This window comes from Hyaena hyaena, unplaced genomic scaffold, assembly GCF_003009895.1.
Source record: "Hyaena hyaena isolate Hyena2069 unplaced genomic scaffold, ASM300989v1 scaffold_21, whole genome shotgun sequence".
NCBI lineage: Eukaryota > Metazoa > Chordata > Mammalia > Carnivora > Hyaenidae > Hyaena > Hyaena hyaena.
Window position 1 is genome coordinate 6,358,700 of NW_024080653.1, and position 22,327 is coordinate 6,381,026.

A 22,327-nucleotide genomic window follows, 5' to 3' on the forward strand; every position below is an offset into this window, starting at 1 on the left:
GGGAGCTAGGGTGCCTGCACTGGCGTCGGGGTCCCAGACGCAGTTCTGTTGGACTGGGGGTGCTTGTTGGTTGTACGCACACTGGGCCCAGAGTGACGTTGTGACTCAGAGATGGGGTCACCTGTGTCCACATTTGTATGTGGGTGTGTGGGTGCAGAGACTGCAGCAGTTGGCATGGGCACCTTCTCAACTGTCAAATTAGTCTTCAGTGTATTTTAAAGGATCTTTGCTTTATAAAGAATACGGCTTGTTTCTGGTTTTTATTTATTTTACTATTAATAATCTGAGTGCAGATTCATATATATGCTTTTTTTTTTTTAACTTTAGGTGGTTTAACTTCTCAAGTTATGGGTATTAAGGTTCTGGAAGGTTCTGCCAGTGGAGGATGTAAGCCACTTACCTCCCAGACTGATGTTTGAAGGTGGAAGGCTACCTGGTGACCCAGACTTCTCGCCATAGTGCGGGTTGCCCTCCTGGCCGTGTCTCCAGGGAGAGCCGAGCAGCCGTGCTCTGCATTCTGGAGCACCAGACGTGGTTTTGATCCCCAGGGCTGGGACTGCCGCCTGGGAACCTGCTGGCGGTGTGAAGTTGAGGAACGACATACGGTATTTGTAGGGAGAGAGGAGGCGGACCACTCAGTCAGCATAAAAAGCTGTGCTCCTAGAGGTGATGTTTTCTGACCCCGAGGTTACAGACTGAGCATGCCCAGTTCTGAAATCGCACCCAATCGGGAGAGAAGGCTGGGCCCACCTGTGTGAGACCTCCGGACCCTGCGGGGCTTGGATGGCACAGACTCGTCCCACCTGCACCTGGGGAGCTCCTCAGCAGGTGGCATGTCCTTCCAGAGTGAGCCTCAGAGGGCAGGTGGGAGGTGGCCGTGGAGGAGGGTGGGGAGGACGAGCGGGGAGGCACAGCCTGGCACCGGAGGGCCTCTGGGCGCAGCTCCTTTCGGGCCCTGGGCCCTGAGCCTTTGTGCGTGTTGGTGGGCCGCCCTGGTCCCCTCGCACAGCTCCCTGCCCAGTGAAGGGTCCAGGCTGTGCCTCCGGCAGGGCCCAACCGGTGGGAACTCTGAGGGTCAGTGTGCAGAAGCGAGGAGGGACTTCTGCTTATGTTCTGTCTGAACGTGTTGGTATATTTCAGTTGATTGTTTTTAAAAAGAAAAGTAGGGGATTATCTCTTAAAATAGGAAAAAGACATTCAGGGTCTATTATAGTACAGGCCACAAAAAGTGACATTTGAAAATTCTTTAAAACAAAACAAAAAGTCTTCTGGGGCGCCTGGGAGGCCCAGTTGGTTAAGCATCCAACTTCATCTCAGGTCATGATCTCACAGTTCGTGAGTTCAAGTCCCGCGTCGGGCTCTGTGCTGACAGCCTGGAGCCTGGAGCTGCTTCGGATTCTGTGTCTCCCTCTCTCTCTGCCCCTCCCCTGCTCATGCTTTCAGAAAAAAATATAAACATAAAAGCCAACAACACTTTTTTGAGGTCTTCAGTTAAGTCTAGGAAGTTTGTATTTTCAGCGTCATGATGGTAAAATGTAGAACACGTTGAGTCCAAGGTGACTTGAGGGGTTGCTTGGAATCAGGCAGATGTTCCTCACAGTCTCAGCAGCTGTTCGCATGGAGGGTGCCCCGCTTGTCCTGCCTCGTGGGAACCACCCCAGTGAGCGAAATGGCATTTACTGTGCAGCCACTTCCTTAAGCCTCCTGGCACCCAGGGGACTGCAGAGGAAGAAAGGTGCACCGGTGACGAGGAGCCCGTGGCCTGGAAGGAGGTCAGTGATCCAGACTTGAGGGTGTTTTCTCTGCTGTGGCCGTGTCCCCCTAGTGCCTGCTTCTACCCCAAGGGCTGGGAGCCAAGTCCCCTTGCCTGGAGGTCAGCACTGTTGGGTGTTTGGGCTCACAGGGGCCCTGAGCGAGCTGTGGCCCCTCAGTGTGATGCTTGCAGTCCAGTCCTGGGCTCACTGGGGGCTGTCACTCTGTGTCTTGTCATGGACGCAGTGTCCTGACCTCCCATCAGTTAGAAGGGCCTGGTGCAGAGTCCCGGCTGTCCTCGGGATTCGGTGTGGGGGTCACAGTACAGCATTTGTCTCCTGTGGTGGCGGCATGTTTTGGACGGCAGTGTGTTGTCTCTGTTGTGGTTCATCCTCCGTTCCCATCACCAGGGGTTTATTTCTGTCGCTACAGACTGGCGGCACCAGTGCCGGTGCTCAGGACATCTTGGGGACGCCTCCCAGGAGGCACGTGGCACCAAGTGGGGGACGACTCCTGAGTCCACATGAAGGGCTTTGCGCACAGAGTGGTGCCTGCACCACGTCCTTGGGGACAAGGGCGCACAGCGGACTTGCTGGCTCAGGGTCAGCCTGTAGATGCCCTGCCTACGACCCCTGCCTGCTGCGTCAGTACGTGCGTCGGGATTCTGCTTGGCCATCGGGTGTGCTCACCTTGTTTTCAGCTATGTTGGGGTGTTCGTAGTTTTGGGTGCCTGTGGGCTCTCCATGTGTAGGTGCCGTTGCGGCACGCTCACTCACGCTCACTCACGTTTGTTACTTGCTTTGGGGTGTTGGTCTGCTGAGCTCACAACACTTCACAAGATCCTCCCTTCACTGCCTTTGGATTTCTTGCACCATTGGAAACTGCTTCCCCGGCCTGAGGATAGGCCACCTTTGCCTGCCTTGTCTTCTGGCCGTTTTATGGTTTCATCTTAGAAACATTCTGAGCTCTCTCATCCTGTGGGTTTCTTTGGAGACCTGTGTTTGTTGGCGAATCCCGTGTGTCCTGTGTATGTCTGAGTAACGCAGGACGACACAGGGAGAGTGCGGCCGCCTGCCGTGGCTCCCCATTCTAGCCTCTGCCCTCGCACCCCGTGGTTCCCTTCCAGCTTGAACTTTGGCTGAAATACATGTGCAGATGTGCCCCTAGCTGCCCCTTGTCGGGGCTCTCGTGATTTGTGGGCACGGGCGCCGAGGCCTTTCCGCCGGAAAAGTCTCCCTCAGTTCTGTTGTCGCCATGCATGGACATTTCATTCGTTCCCCAGACTAGCGGACAGCAGGCGGGGGCCCCTCATGCTCCTGGCTCAGCGTGTTAGGTATCCGGGTGCCTTCCTGAGCCCGGCTGCAGCATTGCGGGTAGGCCTGCCATGGCCGCCGCCTCTCCTGGAACCACCAGTCATTTCCACAGTCGTGTCAGCTTGGCGGTGTTGCCCACAGGACAGGGAGCCCGCGGTCCTCCTCGTGTGAGGTTGGCCTTCTTAGCAGGATTTCCTGAGGTATGTCGGGTGCTGGCACGGACCACCAGTCTGTTCTGTTCCCCTGGCGGGTGGGAGCCCTCGGGAGGCCGTGCCCCGTATTGAAACATTCACTTGTCGAAGGACATGACCGTGGTGTCCCGTGTTGGGTGCCGTGAGCAAGGCTGCCGTGTGCTTCTGTGTGCAGGGAAGGCTCCATGTCTCTGGTAAATGCTGAAGAGTGCACTCGCTGGGTCATGGAGTACGTCCACTTTTTGCAATTTATTTGTTTTTGTGATTATTGAAATCTAGGTGGCACGCAGTGTTACAAGATGCAGCTTACTTTTAATGGAACAGATAGAGGCATTCAGAGAGTTGAGAGAATATTTTGTTTTAATGTTTTCAGATTTTCAGGTAAGTCATTACTCCCACTTTCTGAGGAATGAGTCTGCAGGCGGTTTGGGTGGTTGGGGACAGCACAGACCTGGGCTGGCAGTGTCCTGGAGAGCAGCCCTGATACCCCAGGATTCCATGTTATCTGTCACCTATATTTAATATGAATCTCTAGCTGTTTGATACAATAAGCGGTTTTCACTGACTTACTGCCCCTGTTCTTGGGGAAGCCACTGAATGATGTGGAGGGTGTGCCTAGTGCTGAGAGTTGGGCAGGTGGCATGGCAGGAGCTGCCCTCGACACCAAGCGGTCACAGCCAGTGGAAGAGTAGATGCTGCTTGTCCTTTGCCTCAGTCTGGTTTATGATCACATTAGATGTTTCGACGGTCCTTGCCCCCCTGGGTACGTCCGTGGGCTCCTTCCTTCTCTCCTGTGATGCATTTCTCTTGTGGCTGATGCGTGTTGTAATGGTGGTGGTGTCTACCCCTCCAGGACTGTGTGCTTCGTGTGTGGTGGGGACTCACATGCACCTTGGCCCTCAGCCACAGCACCGAGGGCAGTGGTAGGCGGGGTCTCGTCCGTAGGGAAGGTGCTTGGGAGCATTTTCAGGGCCTGCATGGCCCTGTGACTTCCCCGTGGAGAGGGAGTCCTCTGAGTAGGGGAGAGTGGATCCAGGTGCTGCATGGGCCAGGTGCCCACCCCAGTGGCTCGGGATGATGCAGGTGTCCCAGTGTCACTGGGGTCCTTCACGTTCCAAGGGAAGGCCAGCACACAGGCCTGTACGTCCCCTCTGTTCGGAGTGGCTGCTGCTGCCTGCAGGCCAGCTAAGGGCCTTTGGGGCACTTTTTCAGAAATGTCCTATGGGAACTGGAAAACAAAATGTGTATAGAACTAGCTGTTCTGTCCATCATTTCCTCTTGCCCCCTAGCAAATTCAACACTTTTTTTTTTTTTTTCCTGAGCAAGTTGGGCCACATTTTTGAGGGAGATATGATGGCTATTTGTACTGGTGGCTGAAATGGAAGTTCTGTGGTGATGGCCACACCCGCGCCTGGGAAGCCAGTGCTCTCCCTGGGCCTGAGTGTGGCTCCGCGTGCAGCCCTGTTGTGTGCTCTGGGGCACGCTGGGCGGCTCCGCCCCTGTGTCCCCGCGTCCCCTCAGGTGCAGCCCCACAGCGTCCCAGTGCCTCCCGGGGACCCCATCCATGCCGTGAATGCCTTCGGCGACAACTTTGTTCTTCACGTTAGACTACTCTGTGACTTACCAAAAGACGTAACTTCTGTGCTGGCTGCATCATGATTTCTTTTATGGACAAATTGTTTCTACCTCTGCAAAGAATGTCCCTCCTGCCCCCTGGCGCGCACCCCACAAGCCTGGCGGTGGGGCTGTGGCCCTCTGGGGGTTAAGTAATTTCTCTCACCTGGAGGCTGCTTTGTCCTTAGGCTTTGGCGTTAGACAAATGACATGCTGTCTAGAGAGAAGGGTATTTAAATCACATTGCTGGACTCTGGGTTGCCAAAAGGAAGCCCTCTGGGGAATCTTATATATTTGACATGCATTTGCAGTGTGTAATTGGAACCATGAGAAAGGTTTTTGTTCAAAGCAAGTGAAGAGTTTCCTTATTTTAAACCTGTTGAATCTGGAAAGAGTTGTTTTTGAAGTTTTTCTCTAATAATGACTTCTTATACAAGTGTGGGGTAACAGCTGTTTCTACTCCGTATCTACCACCCCAGCCCCAGGCTTGTGGCTGTTCGGGTGGCCTGTGCGGCTGCTGTGCCTCCTCCAGGCCCTCCTGCAGCAGAGGCTTGCGAGGGCCAAGCCCCTTTCCCCTCAGGTTGCCGTTGGCTTGGCGTGAATCAGGGCTGACAGGCCCAAGTTTCAGTTTTCTTGTTACAGAAATCCACCGTCTCACTTTTTCTTCTATGAGCTGTTTTTACTTTCTGTAAATCAGATCCCCTTCCAGCACCCGTGGAGAAGCGTCCCCAGTGCCTTGTCTGGGACCTTGTCCAGCAGCGAGGCTTGTGTCAGTGGCTGGCAGCCACTTCTTTACCTGCTCTGGAGGGTCAGCTGCTGATGTTTGTTGCCAGTGTCAGGGGAGGGGTCATCAGAGGCTTCTGAGGAAAATGACAGGTTCAGGACTTCGAGGGCATTTGTGCCAAGGACTTGGGTGGAGCTGGGCCAGGTGGTCATGTGGGTGAGGGTGGCTGTGGGCTACTTCTCTGACCTGTTTCTGTGGGAGGAAGAAGTCTAGTTCCCACCCGTTGTCAGACACAGCACACGGGCATGTGTGGGTGCTGGGGATAAAGCTAGCTAGGTGTGTGTGTGGGTCACCATGGCCCGCGTTCCCCACTGGTCTGTTATCCTCATCCTGAAGGGCTCGGCCTGCGGGCCAGTGCTCACAGGCTGATCTTTTTCCATTCCTGGAGACAGTGGGCCAGATGGACCAAAGTTGGACCCACTAGGCTGTTGATTTGCCCAACAATAAATGTTGGTCAGACTGTAGCAAGGTCTGTATGTGAGTTAGTGGAAAACAAACCAGCAATTTGTGTGTCCTTTTCCTCGTGGCTGACTGACCTCACTGGCCAAAAAAGCAACACTTTGGGAAACCATCTCCCTCTTGGGAACAGACCACTGGGCTCCCTGACCCGGAGTCAGGCTCTGTGGGGTATGATGGGAGTGACCTCAAGGGCATGTAGGCCTGGAGTGGGGGCTGTGTATGTAAGGAAGTGGGCTTCTCACTGGTGGCACTGAGCATCCTGAGCGTGGTGGTGGGTGTGATGCCTGCCTGAAGTCGACATCCACAGCACTGGCCGCTGTCACTCATCGTTGTCTGTCTTGAAATTGATTTTGTCCAGTGGACCGATAAATTGGGACTCAGCAGTTAGCATCCAGATTCCCCTCAGGCTATAGAATTGCTGAACGGTCTTACAGACCGTTGCAGAGCTGTCTGGGCAGCTGAATTACAGTGACAGTCTTAGGGGCCCTGGCGTAGCCGTGATACTGCGTTTATATGATGCTTTCCTCCTAAAGATGCCACAGCCTATTAGTTGTGACATCCATTGGGCCGCCAGTGGGCTGTCCTGTGAGAGTGGAAAGTGAATGTGAACGACACTGGAAGACAAGGAGTAGTTCCAGTAAAACCACTGAAGACCAGTCTGAAGCATTGCAGAGTTGGTTTAATTCAAGTTCAGACAAAAATTAAAAAATCACCTCTTAGATTTATCCACTTTGCGTACAGCAGCTATGGTAGTGCCTTCTCACTTGCTGTGGCATTTGTGCTTGCCCTGCGAGTCTTATTGGAGGCCCCGTTAGACATTCACAAGGACTGATAGGTGTCCTTCACCTATCAGAAAATGGAGCTTAGTTTCTGGTGTGCTGACTGATGAACACAGACCCTCGTCAGCTTCAGAGGCTCCTGCTCAGCAAAGCTTGCCTGGCATGGAGAAGGCTCCGGGGCCTCTGCAGGTGGGAGAAGGCAGCAGTCCAGTGTAGCCTGGAGAGATTCAGGGCCTGGGGGTGCTGGTGCCTTCGAGAGGGAACCCCAGGAGCCACTGGGGCGGGAGTCGTTGAGCAGACCCGCACTGAGAGCGGTGATGGTGTGGCAGTGACGGAGGGGCTGGGCAAGAGGAAGCTGGGGTGAGGGGTGGCAGTGGTGGGGAGTGCAGGCCTTGGCTCGATGGGGAAGCAAGGAGGGCTGGCCCCAGGGTGATATGCCCTGAACTCTGCCCCAGTTTCAGACACCGTGGCACTTGCGGGGCATATCCCAGGAGGGTGTCCTGCTGCCGTTTGGTTGAGGAAACGAGAAGCCTGCAGGAGGGTGGGCTCCAAGGTTTGGGGTCCTCGGCACGCACAGAGGAGGGCAGGCCAGTTCCAGCTGCGGTTTCCTCTGTGTGCTGGGTGCGGGCGCCATTGCTTGGCCCCATCCCGGGAGGAAGTGTGTAGCTGAGAGCACTGCACCTTTGAGCTTTTTGTTTGTTGGTAACTTATTTTAGAGTTTACTTACGTAATTTTAAGTGAATTTATCTTAACATTTTACAATCTGATTAAAAGTAATCGCCATATGTATATAAAAATTGTACAGAATCAGATCTACTTTTTGTTGCTATTTACATGGAATCAAAAATCCTTAGATGCAAAAAGGCAAAGGGAAGATTTGTGTTTGATATTCAGTCTTTCTGTTTCTTTTGATTTTTTTTGCCCAAGGCTATTTCTAGGTACATTTTCCTAGAAGATAATTTCTGGGATGATAGTTGCACGTTCAGGTAATTGCTGCTTCATTTTTCTTGAACCTTCGCTGGAGCGTCTCTTCTCGGACCCTGCGCACGTACCGGCGCTCGTCTGGTCAAGCAGACAGGCGGGTGTGAGGTGCGTGGTGAGGTGCTCGTGACAGGCGCCAGAGTCCTTGGGCGGCCCTGGCACACACGTGCGCGAGGGCCTGGGCTGGCCCTTCTCGTCCTACCTTTGGGTCACTTGGTGCACTGGCTTCTAGCTTTGTCCTTTGTTGTGTCAGTGGTTCATCTCTGTCGTCGTCTCATACTGGTCGGCCATCCCCCGGCGGGCAAACGCGTGGTGCTTTTCTGCGCTAGGCACCTGCCTTGTGTGGGAAGCTACTGTGTTGGCGATGCGTGGCCCGAGGTGTGAGGCTGCTGGAAACGGGAGGCCCTGTCTGTGGGTGACGATAGAATGATGCGCTCCCCGCGGCCTCCTGAAGCTGACCATCCCTGAGGGTGTGGGCCGTCGCCTCTGGCCTTCCACTGTCTAGCCCGTGGTGTCAGTGCTCAGCTGCTGCGGATTGGAAGGGATTCTGCCCGAGCACCACCAGTGCTGGGGGTCGGGGACACAGGGCCACTCCATCTCCTGAGAATAGATGTTCCCTCGTTTCCACTTTGCATGCTTTCTAAACACCAGGTGAGCTGGCAGTGTGCTTTATGGAGCATCCATGTGGGTTTATTTAGATTGGTGAACTGGGACCTTCAGCATATCTTTCAGAAAATCTCATTTACAGTGACTTTTAAAAAAATTCATACTGTCTTTGAATTACAAATTAAGAATTTTTCTTAGACTTTTTTCTGTCATTTTCCTATTATCATTTTAAGAGCTTTTTTCCCCCCCTAAATTTAAATAGAGTGCACAAGGGTGGGGAGAGGGGCAGAGGGAGGGAGGGAGAAGAGAATCTTAAGCAGGCTCCGTGCTCAACGTAGAGCCTGACATGGGGCTCTATGCCACCACCCCGGGATCATGACATGAGCCGAAATCAAGAGTCAGATGCTCAACCAACTGAGCTACCCAGGTGCCCCTAAGAAGCTTATAAAATATTAGTTCATTTATAAGGTAATTACATTCTCATATTTTTTGGCCCTGTGCGTGACTATATGTCATAATAAGTGAACTCTTCCCAAGTACTTCAAATACATGAATATGATAAGTTTAACGTATGCTAAAATTTTAGCTCCTTTAAACATTCCAGTACTCTTATCACGTATCTTAGAATTCTCTCATACTTTACATCAAAAATCACATATGTAATATTATTAAATTACTCACTTGCAGATGGAACCAGAAGGATAATCTGTTATGTACCTCAGATTACTTTGTACAGTGAAGATATTTTAGATAATTAAACATATTTTGATTATCCTTAAAATTAACACAGAAGTAACCCTGGGCTTGGTTTCCTTTGTCACCCTGGTTCTTGATTCTGAAACCGAGTGACTCAAGACTCCCTGCGCCCTGGGTTCTCCTCCCCAGGGTGGGGCGTCAGGCGCTAACTTCTGGCCTGAAGGTGAAATGGTCTCCTTTCTGTGATCCCTGTGGCCAGCACACCCCAGGCATCCATGCCTTTCTGTACCCGCTTTCACCTCTTTGTGTAATTTGGGGGCAGCTTTTAAATAACATGTCCACTGACTTCTATTTTCCTTCTAAACATGTGCTTTCTGACAGGGTGGCTTTAGGTTGGACCGTGTGCTGCCCCTGGCCTCCGTGCTCACAGTCTTTGTTTCCTGTGCCCAGTTGTCCCTGTGATCCTGAAGGCACTGACCTATGAGGAGAAGCGGGGCTCCTGTAGCGTGGGCACCAACGTCAGGGACGCTGCCTGCTACGTGTGCTGGGCCTTCGCGCGCGCCTATGAGCCCCGGGAGCTGCAGCCCTTCGTGGCCGCCATTTCCAGGTAAAGTACATGGCGGGGTCGGATTTGCCCTCGGGTTGTGCCTGGGAAGCAGCTGGTGTGGCACCTTTCCCACAAGAAGTAGGTATTAATGAGCTGATAATAGGATTTTAAGAGAGGTCTGTAGAAAAGCAACAGCTGAAGAGTGGAGTTCCTTTTTTGTGGGTAAAGAGTTCAAGCCAGAAGTGTTTAGGAGGAACGTCCTAGAGGCTTTGGTCAGCCTCTGGCCGGCGGATGCTTAGATAAAGGGGGTCGGTGTGGAGGAAGTGCAGGTGGGGAGCACGTGAGTCGGTCAGGCGGCTTGTGCGTCTGTGTCTGAGTGTCTGTGCCGCGAGAAATTCTGTCACCTTGGCCGGAGCTCCTGGAGCTGGAGAAGGAGGCTGCATTTTGTCCCGCCTTAATTTTCTAATTTTTATGGACTTGCACTTGAAATCATCAGTACCTTTGAAACAAAAATCAACACTCTTCTGGACAGGTTTCTGAGGTAGAAAAATACATCTTCTCTGGTTTCTTGGCGAAAGAAGAGAAACAAGCAGGCTCGTGGCCCCACCAGAACCCTCTGTGGACTGCGGCATGTCTGGGCCGCTCGGCCCTCAAACTTGGCTGTGCAAGCCCAGCTGAGCCCCCCGAGCCGTCTGGGCACCTGTGACGTCATGTCGCACTTTTAGGCTCTGGTATTTTGTTGCTTGGGAAAAGTGTAAAACATGGGTGTTCCCAGTAGAGTGAATTTTTAAGTTAATTTTTGTACTCTGATTTGTTACTCTGTTTTTTGGACTAAACTAAGTTCCTTTCATTTGAAGAATGTCAGGTCCCCACTTCTTGTGCCTTACACGGCCAGGGGAGGGGCTCTGAGCTCGGTGGCAGCCTCAGTGTTAGTCATGTGCAAAATACTTTCCTGACCGCTTTTACTAGGAAACGGATTTCAGGATGGTGCGCAGGTCACAGGTCGCAGGTCGTGGCAGGTGCCTTGACCTGGGGAGGTTGGGGGGTGGGGGAGGTGCTCCCCCAAGGTCTGTGCGCCAGGACCTGCAGGGCCTGGGAAGCCAGCTCCTCCTCCTCAGGCGTCCCTGGGTGCCTGCGGGAGCTGCTGGCCCATCTGGCACCCAGCACGCCCAGAGGGCGGCCAGCGCCTCGGCTCCTGCAGCTCCTCCGTGTGGAGTAGAGGACTTGGGGACTGGAGTGTCTCTCCCTTCTCACTGCTGTCCTATTTCCCCAGGATCTGAGGGCCGGGAGAGGGGCCTCAGGCCTGTTTACACCAGTGACATGTGGCCAAGGCCTCTATCGCCCAATCTTGACTCTCCCGTCAAAGCAAGGCCTCCAGAGGAGCCTGAGGATTCTGATCCCGGTTCAAGGAGATAAAGCGCTTCCGAGGAAGTTGTAGAGAGGCCTGGCTCTCCCGAGCTGTGTCCGCCGGGGGGGGGGCGCGCAGGCCAGAGCGAGAGGGCAGTGGTCTGGCGAGAAGCTGTCCTGCCACGCAGCTGGCCCAGGGGCGGAGGACGGCTGCGTGCACCCGCGTCCCTCACTCGTCCCCGGCTGTGGCTGCTGCTGACCCTCCGGAGCAGCAAGGGCCAGGCTGCCCCGGGGAGACCCTGCCAGCTCCCGGGCCCTGTCCCCTCCTCGCCACCTCTGCACTTGTTCTCCCCGGTGCCGAAAACCGGCGTGAGGGCGGGCACTGCCTGCTGCTTCCTTGTTCTGCTTCTCACCTCTTTGGAAGTTGCTTCTGTAACTAGAGAACGAGGCAGAAAATGTGCTTACTGTTGACATCGGTCACAGGATGCTGCTGCGAGGTGTGGGTGGGGACTGTGGTTCTTCCTGTTCCACTGAGGACAAGCAAGGGGCAGTGCTTGAGGACACTCGGCCAGAGTCTCCCAGCAGACAGGTGCTGGGACAGGCCAGCGGCAGACGGCCAGACCCAGCTCGCACAAGGGTGCGGCCCGCCTCTGTGCTGAGAAGCCCTGACAGCCTGCTCTGCGGCGGACACGACACACAGCGCTTCCGGGATCCTGGCTCTTCACATGGTCATTCCTGTTTCAAAGTGCAAATGACCCTAACACACTTGCTTTTCAGTTTAACATTTGTCTGAGAGCTGCAAGCTTCACAGGAATCTGTGCCCCTCCTTTCTTGAGGGACCCTCTTTGGTCCAGCCTGATGGGAGAAGTGGGATCCAGGGCTGAAAGGTCACCAGAGGAAATGGGACTGGAGCGAGGCTTCACTCCCCTGGACAGAAGGAGCCCTGCACGCGCAGAGCCGCACAGAAGGGCGAGCGGCCATCATTCCCACTGTTCTGTACTTTGGGGACAGATTCTTATGGCACCTCAGGGTCTCAGCTGTAACGTCCCCACTGATGCATGTGGGCCCAGGCTTCTCGCCCAGGGCTCGGCTTTTGGGAAAGAGGCTCTTGCGCTTTCTGCATTTACATAGCTTTACTGTCACACACCAATCTCAATGGTGATTTTATAAAGTGAAGTATCAGTGAGTGGAGAGACTTGCTGATGAATGTTAAGCCTGGCCTTAGCGTGACACAGTATGGAAGTTGGGTTGGCTTGAGTGTATGGGTCCAGGCATTGGCAGGTCACAGGCCCCTGGACCCTTGGACCAGCCTGCACAATAACGGGTAGTCTCCTTTCTCCAGAGTGTGCTTCCTGCACAACGTGGGGCTGAGGTTTTGGAGGCTGAGAGGCACTGGCACATCTTACTGCAGGGTCACCACCATTTTCCAGAGAAGCAAAGACAGACTTGGGGCCCAGGGAGCTGGCTCTGTACTGTGAGAGGGTCCTGACCTCTCGACTCACTTCTTGGCATGTGGCACTTGGTAAGAGGGCTTCCAAGGGACTGCCCACCGCCAGATTCGTCCGCCCAGGTTGGTCTGCTCTCGTCAGAGTGAGCGTGCCTCTGCAGAATGCTTGTTGCAGAGAGGGTGGGGCTGAGCCCTCTCCTTAGAGGTCTTGGGGAGCCTTGCAGGGCCCCACTGCGTGTCTGGAACGCATCGGGAGAGTGTGGAGCTGGGTGTTCAGAACACTGACTATCCTGAGCCGGGACTCATTTTGAGCAAGTCGCTGAGCACGAGGGACCAGAGAGCAGTGACTGTGGTGGAGGCCCGTGTCCTTCCACGGAGACCCCCTAGGTTCCAGTGGGTCCTTCAGTCTTGAGGAGATTGGCTTCCCCGACTCCCTGGCTGTGCCCGAGTGATTGCTGGGAACACAGGCATGGAGACCAGTAGCCGGCAGGGGGGTCTGGAGACTACTGGTTCATCGCCTTTCTAATTTCTCCTAACTTTCCCAGGAGTGTCTGCGAAAAAGGCCCATCTTGTCCCCTCTCCCTGTGCCCATCCCGGGATTGGATCAGCCAGTACCCTTTGGAGCTGTGCCCGGCAGGCTCTCAGGCCAGTTTAGCAGGTTCTGAGGGAGTCTGTGCCCTAGCTCTTCCCGTCCATCTGGACTGCGGGCATCCGGGGGCGGGAGGGCGGGTGGGAGGTGAGTCACGGTGCCGAGGAGCCTGGCGGACGCTGCCTGCGCGCGCCTCCCTGCCCCACTAGTATCGGTTGGGGTGTGGCCTTTGAGATCTGCCTCCGTTGGTTTGTAATAAGTGACCACATTTTAATTGTCAGCCTTTAAACCCATTAATCTTGGCTCATGATAAAACCGTGATATCTTTAATTGTACTTTCACAAACTCTCCAGTGGATCCTGCAAAAGTAGGTAGTTGAGATCTGAACGACATTCTGGAAATGAAATAGAAATACCTGATGAAAGGAACCGGGGTGGTAGTAACAGCAAGGAGGCAGGCCTGGGCTCAGTGCAGGTGGCCAGAGAGGGGGTCACTCTGTGGCCCTCACCTCCTCACATGGCCACGAGACGGGGGGCTCACCTCCGGGGTTAGCTGCCCACCTTCCTGAAGGAACGTGGTTCTCTCCCTCCTGGTGAATATGCACAGACCTTCTCTGTTTTAGAAATATCAGAAAGGAGGTTTTTAGATAGATTCAGTCACATTTTGAAATTGTGTTGGTTAGTTTGAAAAACTCACCATCCTCCCTCCCTTCCTGTATTTTGAGAGAGACCGTGCCAAGCACAAGCGATGGAGAGACAGAGAGGGAGAGAGAATCCCAAGCAGGCTGCACCATGTCAACACAGAGCCTGGCTTGGGGCTCACTCCCACGACCCTGGAATCATGACCTGAGCCGAAATCAAGAGTTAGATGCTCAGTTGACTGAGTCACCCAGGCGCCCCTAAAAACCCATATATCTTAAGCATTATATATAATAATTATTTTGTGGAAAAGTAAGTAGGCCTTCCTGAAAAGCCACACATAATTTAGGAACAATGAAACACAAAGTTGAAATGGTCCCGAATGGTTGTGCGTTCTCCATACCAATAATCAGAAGCTAATTTGCAAGGAGAAAAAAGGAGCCGGCTGTTGCCAGCATGTGTGTTGGTTGTCACCTTCTCGTGATTTCCTCACCTGAAACTCTTTTGTAAGCCAAGCCCCTGCTGACATCAGCGCCGTAGGGCCTCCTGCGCCAGCAGCAGCCCACTCAGCCTGCGGAGCCAGCCCAGCGAGCAGCTGGCAGCGTGGGCAGTGCCTGGGGATCGAGAGTCCCAGATCTCTTCCTCGAGGGCAAGATTGTCCTGAAAAATCAGGAAATGGCAAGCGTTGCTCAAAGCTACGTCTTGTTCTCACTCAGCGTTTCTTAATGGCACACTTCCAGAGGGAAGAGAACCCTTTTGTTTTTCAAGAAAAGTTAAATGGCGGTTAGTGGCCAGGGTGCACTTACCTGTCCACCTGGCAAACACACTGCCTCTGCTGGGGCTCTGCCGGGACAGAAAAGTGCTTGAAAAGTTTCTTGTGTTTTACTGTCGTATTAGCTGGTATGAGCTGTGGTTCTTAAGACTTAGAGAAGGAAGTTTCGGCCATGGGCAGGTCCTGTGTTTTACTCAGAAAGTGGTGTGATTTGACAGTGTGGATGGGTAATAAATTATTAATCTGGTACCTATCTAAAAAAAGTTCCTTTGCTTCACAATGACAGGATTAGTTACTTGGGGTAAAAACAGTGTGTTTTGCCTTTTTTTTTTTGCTATAAAATATTCTGTAGGCTAACAGAAATTGAGTTTGGGGTGAGACCTGCTCTCTGCTGTTCCTCCTGAAAACCAGGTGCCTGGAGCTCAGGGCAGGTGGAGGCATGCAGCCCCCTGGCGCGGACAAGAAAGAAAGTCCCTTTCTGTTTGACACAGCCCATGTCTCTGTGTTGGGAAATCCTGGTGAAGTATCACTGAAGCTCCTGCAGCGAAAGCAAACAGGTGAAGACACCAGAGACGCGTTCCAGCCCGACTGAGGCCCGGCAGGCAGCGTGTGTGGCTGGCCTGGGGCCGCTCTGCACATCCCCTTTCTAAGTGTGCAGTGAGAGCTGGTGACTCACGCACTGGGCTCCGTCCCACTGCGGAGAGGGGTCCTCAGAAGAACACATGGACCCTGGGCCTGTGGGAGCTTCCACATTTATATTTGGCTAATATTCCCAGACCTGTGTTTGTTTGAAACATGCTGGTATTTGTAGATAAGCCAGTTTTGTTCTGAAAGTGTTAAATTAGACTGGTTTTAAAAATTTAATCACAATAAAAAATATTTGGGGCACCTGTGTGGCTCAGTCAGTTGAGCCTCTGACTTTGGCTCAGCTCATGATCTCATGGTTTGTGGGTTCGGGCCCCATGTCAGGCTCTGTGCTGACAGCTCAGAGCCTGGAGCCTGTTTCAGATTCTGTGTTTCCCTCTCTCTCTGACCCTCCCCTGCTCATGCTGCCTCTATCTCTCTCTCAGAAATAAATAAAACATTAAAAAAAATAATAAAAATAAAAGCTAAAACACAGTGTCTGTTTAAAAGCTAAAGGCTGTATTTTAAGAGGCATTGCTCTATTTGTCCTCCTTTGTTTCATGAAGTTTGCTAGAACATCAGTAGAGCAGAGAACGTTTTCAGCCATTTAGCGTGTGAGTGCAGAGGCCAGCTTGTCTGCAGGTGACGCGGTGCAAGTCCCTTGTTCAGGTTCCCCGGCCGCAGCTAACGTGGCCCTTTAGAGGCCACTGTGTGGGAACGCGCTTCCTGTGACCACACCACAGTGTGCTCAGCGACAGGATGCAGGGCCTCTCACACCCCAGAGGTGGACACCGCGTGCTGCACTTAGTTCATTCTGCTCGGGGTTACGTAGACATAGAAGTTTCTGGGGCTCCCATGGTGCATGGTCTTGGCCAGATGTCCCTCTGTGGCAAGTAAGTGCCGTTGCTGAGTGGTGTGCGCTGTGCCTGGCGGGGCTCCCCTCCCAGCTCGAGGTGCTGGGGCCCCACCAAGTCCCCTGAAGCCGAGCAGGACGGGTGTGAGCACGTGTCTTGTTCCACGGGGCTCCCTTGGGTAGCTGCATGGAGCCCCCACCCCTCCGAGTGGCTGCCTGCTGTGGTTGGGGGGGGGTTGCTGAACGGAAGGGAAGTAGCTCTCGCTCATGAAACAGAGCTGCTCCCGCGGTCGTCTGGAACTACCGTGGCCCTGTCGCAGAACCGGCCCGAAGGCGGGTCCGCTGTCCTGGCGGCCTGAGGGGCTCAGCTGGAAGCGGATTCGGCCTGTCTTGAGTGGGGCCGGAGCGCCCACGGGAGGGCGGGAGGAGCCGGTGTTGCTTAAATGCACCCGTCACTTAGCAGTACCGGGTTATGACTGGCTTGTGGCTGCCGCTTCTCTACACGTGTTCTTCTCTCTCCTTGTTGATCATTTAAAAATGATAATGTAGGGCAGGTTGATCGATAGGACATTTTAAGAATTCGGTATAAAATAGTAATATTGAAATATGTACTTCTGGCAGTATTGGCTGGATCCAGAGTCAGGAAGCTTTAAGTCTGCCTTTCTCTTGTGTCAGATGTTAGAGGAAAGCAGAAGTTCTTATGATTCTCTTTTCCTAGAGGACGTATCGTCTTATGGATTTTATGAAAAAGCAGCTCTTGGGGCGCCTGGGGGGCTCAGTCGGTTGGGCGTCCGACTTCAGCTCAGGTCACGATCTCAGGGTTCTTGGGTTCAAACCCCGCGTCGGGCTCTGTGATGACAGCTCAGAGCCTGGAGCCTGTTTCAGAGTCTGTGTCTCCCTCTCTCTCTGACCCTTCCCCTGCTCATGCTGTCTCTCTCTCTCTCTCTCTCTCTCTCTCTCAGAAATAAATAAAACATTAAAAAAAATTGGAAAAAAAAGCAGCTCTTATTTAATGTAACTGTAGTACTAAAATTTCCATGAATTCTGAGAATATATGTGGGACAACATACCACATATTTTTGTTGAGAACGGTAGTTAATGTAACTTTTAGTTATTGAAAGATCACACTAACACTCAGTTTAACGATTTCTATGATTGTATTAACAAAAGCCATTATGATGCTGACATAGAATTAATCTTAAAATGTTCCTACTAAAGTCAGGTGACTTCTCCCTAGTTTTAAGCCCAGTTATTATTTGAACCTCATTTCGGCTGCAGTTTATGGTGAAGAGAGTTTAGGGGAGAGAGGGAGTGAGTGCTGGTGATTGAGTTTTGCTGAAGTGACTTTCAGCTTCACCCGTGAAAGGACCCCAGACACTGAAATCTTCAGATGCTTGAATCCTGTTTAGAATTCTACTTTTAAACCACCTCGTTCCTGGAAGAGGGGGAGAGGCTCCCGGGGGCCCTGCACCACCTCCCCCCGTGTTAGTACCGCTCAAGCCACACGGGAGAACGCGTGTCCTGTTGTTTCTCGTCGGCAGCCGGGGCGCGGTGGCCGTGGCGGCGTCATGGCGGGGCCCAGCCCAGACTCTGTGTGCGGGATGCTGGCCTCGGTCTCCTGGCTGAGGAGCCGTCTCACGCTAATGGGATTGTCTTCCGTTGCGTGTCGTCGGGGCGCCGGGACCGCGTCCTTCCCCGTTCTCCCTGCTCTGGCCACCAGTGTCTGCGCCCACCCACGGGTCTTGCCTGTGTCAGGGGCACGATGACTCTCAAAGGGAAAGGGCATCCACTCTCCTCTTTTACCCTCGGGCCTGTTGACCGACACTCGCTGAACAGGCCGCTCGGATGGCTCGTCTTTGGCTGTTGGGAGTGGTTTCATGTTGGCTACGGTGTCCTTTCGGTAGGACTCGGACTTTTCTCATTTTTTGGAACACCTTGCTTCCTGGCATTACAGCCCGGGTACTCTTGTTCCCTTGCCCCATCCCCGGAATCAGCTGCGTCCCAGGCTTTGTATTTCCGTCCGAGACCTGGACTCTGCTCACACTCCCTGATATGTGAGCACCAACCGTTGAGCGCCCCCGCGTCCGTCTGTGTGGACCCTGCCAGGCCATCACCCCGCCTCCGCGCTTTCTCCCACACCCTCTCGCTTCCTCCTCCTGGCTCTCCTCGGCTGCGTGTTTTCTTGAGAAGCACATCTCCTCACCCGCCCCGTCAAGGGCCACACAGCTGGCCTGTTTAATGCAAGCACATTCCCTTGGCCATTGGGGTCCCCCACTTCCTGGTGATTTCTTTTACATTTGCTGCAGACTGTTCTGCAGGTTTGGCAGATTCAGAGTTGGGTGCCACAGCTGTAACCCCACGGTGGTTCTGTTTTTCCCAGGTCCCTCACTCTGCCCCCAGCACTCAGCCGTCCCGACCCCTGGCCACAACCGGACTGGGCTTTGGGCCCTGCTATACCACCATTTCTAGAACGTCTTCTCTCTAGACACCTATTCCATGTGGACTTTCTGCTTAGCAAAATGATGTAGCTTCACCCGAATTTTCACACGAGTTGATGCCTCATTCACTCTTTTTTTTTTTTTAATATTTTTATTTATTTCTAGGAGAGAGAGAGAGAGAGACAGCGTGAGCAGGGGAGGGTCAGAGAGAGAGGGAGTCACAGACTGAAACAGGCTCCAGGCTCTGAGCCGGCAGTCAGCACAGAGCCCGAAGCGGGGCTCGAACCCACGAACCGCGAGATCATGACCTGAGCGAAAGTCAGACACTCAACCGACTAAGCCACCCAGGCGCCCCTCCACATTCACTCTTAATACGCGGGAGGATTTCACAGTTTGCGTGTGGAGGAAACTAGTCTGACTCCAGTCTCTCTGGGCTTGGGACCATGGTGTCGCGGGGTGGGTTCCCTTTGTGGGTTGTGGGGGAGGACCCCTGCCTCTCCAGGCTTCCAGAGTTGCTGCGTTCCTCGGCTCGTGGCCCTTCTTTGCCTTCACAGGCTTTACCTACACAGCTGGCAGCTTTGGGCCACGTCCTCGGGCTGCACCTGTCTGGTCTCCTCTGCCTCCTGCTTCCATCCCCGAGACCTTCGTGACTGCACGGGTCTGTCGCCGTGGCCTCCCTTACTGGCTGCTGTGATCGTACCTGTAGCCGTAAGCGCCCCTGCCAGCCAGCGTCACGTGCGTACAGGTTCCGGGGCCAGCGGCTGGACATCTGTGCAAGGGGGCGTTAGTCTGCCGTCACGTGGTGTTGACAGACATGGTGTAGCTGGAGGGACTTGCCGGGTTCAGGGGTGGCTATTGAGGCTGGAAGAGCTGAAAAATGCGACGTGCCGCAGGAGGAGGAGGAGGAGGACTGGGATGTAAAGTTGGAGCGTGATAGGAGACGGAAGTTCTGGGGTCACCCTTAGAAACCACACCGACGCCAGTCCTGCCCCAGATCCTTGTTTGCTGCCACCAGGGCCACGCAAAGTCAGACAGCTGCTTTCTGCCTCATCACCAGCAGTGGGTGCGGCGGCCTCAGGGAGCGGGCTTCGCACGGAGCCAGTCCGGGTGCGGCTGTGGCTGGCTTGGGCTGGCCGGGCCGCCTGGAGGACGCTGCGCGCCCCGGTAGCTGTTCTTTGTGTTTGGCTGGGTTTCTGACGAGGGGCAGGGCCTCCGAGCTCCCCTGGCTCTCTGTGCGCGTCCCCGTAGCACACGCTCATCGTCACCACAGGGAGCTCTCCCCGGGCGCTCCAGGCGCTGCTGGTTCTCGTCCTGTGGGCACCCAAGTGCAGGCCGAGCACGTTCTGCCCCCCGGCCGCTGCGCGTGGCAGCTCCTCTCCTTTGCAGGCACTCCGATGTGCACCCCTCACGTGGCTCTCGGGGCCCTGGGTTTGGCCACCCGTGGTGCTGGGAACTCGCTGCACACGGCACACTGAGCAAATGAAAGAGGCTCCTGAGTCCTGCCACAGAGTCTGTCCTTTCAGAGACTTCCTTCTAAGTCATCGTTTTCCTTCTTTTTCACAGCGCCCTGGTGATTGCCACGGTGTTTGACCGAAACATCAACTGCAGAAGAGCAGCCTCTGTGAGTTGTCCTGGTGGCATGGGCGGGCTCTGCTCAACAGGCCGTGCGCTCCTGGACACTGCCTGAGCGTGGCGTCCAGGAAGCCAGGCGGTGGGGTGCCAGTTGGCATTTCCTCCTGGTTTCGGGGAGGGGGGAGGGAGGGAGTGGTCTTTATCCTGGGAAGTGGGGCCAGGATTAAACGGCCCGCCCCCAGCCTTGTCGAGCCTTGTGGGTGGATGGCCTTTGCTCGGAGAAGGAGGAGAAGGTGGGCTCTGTGGCTGTGACCTGAGTGTGATGGCAGAGCCAGTGGCTTGAGCCACACGAGGAGCTACTTCCAAGCAGAGGTTAGCTCAGCTTTGCGTGGTCACGCTGGGCCTGGGGCCTCACTGGCCATGCCTGGTGGCCCCAGCGGAGCTTCATGGGTTTGAACACTGGTCCTGGTAACCTTTGGGGTGTGTTTTGTGTGCAAGAGCTTTCAGCAGGCTACACGGTTGCTTGCGAAGGGCACTGACCAGGAGCCTTTGCACGGACATTTCGTTGTTCCTCTACAGCTGGGCTGCGGCCTTGAGCTCTGCTTTGGGGGTTCCTGTGGGTGCTAGTAGAGGCGATGGCTGCTGGGCCTGGGCCCAGGAACTCTCTCTGGCAGTGTCCATGGCGGTACCCTGGCTTTACACAGGGGTGTCTGACTGGTGGTCAGTCACTTAGGTCAGGCTCAGACACGGGCTGGTGGAGGTGCAGAGGGACCGGAAGCCAGGGCCAAGAGTAGCTGGTAGCTGAGGCGACAGACTTTCTGGAGATGAGAGCCTTTGCTCAGGTGCAGACCAGCAGCTGCCCAGGCTTTAAGAGGCGAAGAATGGACATAAAGGCAGTGCTTCAGAAAGACGTGGGGTGCAGCTGGCTGGGTGGGGGGAAGCCAGGAGGGCCCTGGTGCAGCTGAGGTTTGGTCTCCGTGTGGTTGGGGCCAGAGGGAGACCTGCAGGCGGAGGGGCCGAGCGGAGAGGTGCCGGGGCCTCGGAGGGCCTTCTGTGAGCCCTTGGTGTTGTCGGAAGTGGGGTTCTCCTCTGTGGGGACACGAATGCGTTTTGTGGATGGTTAGGCTGAGGGGCTGGATTGAGGACCCCGTGCTGGGGAGAGGATAGAGCTGCCCACCTTGCCCTGGGGTCCCCGCTGCATCATGGGAAGGCAGGTCTTCCCGGCTCAGAAATGGGCACTCCCCAGGGGACACGTGGGCGAGTTGGGAGGGCCTTGCTCGGGAGAGCTCTGCCCACAGACATGGAGGCTGAAGCTGACTTTAGGTGTCCAGAGGGGAGCAAACACACGCTTTTGGGGGTGGGTGGTAGAGAGAGAGTGGACGAAGCATCTGTGCCCCGTGGCACGGTCCAGATGGAGGCCAGGCAAGTTTGTGAGAACGAGGACGCGGTGTCTGCTAGAAGAAACGGATCGTCACTGAGTGGCTGCCTGTCAAAATGCACGTTTGTAATTTGAACACTCACATCAGTAAGATTATTACAAATCAAAGGAAGAAGATACTGTGGAGGAGCCTCTGACTAGTGATGCAGGATGGCAGTCGGCTTGGGCCTGCTGCAGACCAATGGCAGAACTCACAGGTGTGCTCAGACCGCCTTAAGCAGATGGGCACTGCTGTAAACTTGGGGTTTGGGAGAATCAGCACCTGCTGGGCTTGCTCCCACGTGCCCTGGGGACACGTTTTGGGACTATTAGTGTCACACTCAGCCTGGGACTGTGCAGGCTGGAGTGGCTGGGGGCTGGGGAAGTACCTGGCTTAGGTGGTAGAGGACGGGTGGTAGGCAGTAGCATGGTGTGGCCATCCAGGTGAGGTGCCCACGTGCTCCGTTCCTGAGAGGGCCAGGGCCTGCTGCTTCCCCATGAGAAGGAAGCCATGGCGGGCAGCCCTCGGCCACATCTCTGCCATTCCCAAGGGCCTGCTTCCCTGGGCCCCTGACACCATGCGCTGGCCTTGGGCTGTAGACCCAGTTCCCAGGCCTTTTCTCGGGGTTCCTGTGGGGCGGCAGCTCTGAGGTGGGGATGGTCCGTGGGACCTGCACCCACAGCTGGCTCGGTGGGAGGGAGGTGTGGGTGTGGCTGGACCTTCGCCTCACTCTTCCTGGTGCGTGAGCTCACTTGTCAGGCTCGGGGCGGGGGGCAGCGGCGGTGGCATGTGCTACCCACGGCTCTGCACACAGGATCTCGTCCTCTGTGAGGAAGAGAAAAGCTTACTGTTTCCTCTCCAGTCTTGATGCCTTTTATTTCTTTCTCTTGCCTAAGAGGCTGGTAGG

The 22,327-nt window shown here is 54.6% G+C and overlaps 1 protein-coding gene across 2 annotated transcripts in view; it reads left to right on the forward strand.

Moving 5' to 3' along the window:
• Positions 1-22,327, forward strand: part of TBCD (tubulin folding cofactor D) — a 155,617-nt gene that overhangs the window by 76,055 nt on the left and 57,235 nt on the right. For both annotated transcript variants that reach the window (XM_039226427.1, XM_039226428.1), the window contains 2 exons: positions 9,626-9,782; positions 19,994-20,051. In XM_039226427.1, the coding sequence (XP_039082358.1) occupies positions 9,626-9,782; positions 19,994-20,051 (215 nt within the window). The remainder of the gene's footprint in view (positions 1-9,625; positions 9,783-19,993; positions 20,052-22,327) is intronic.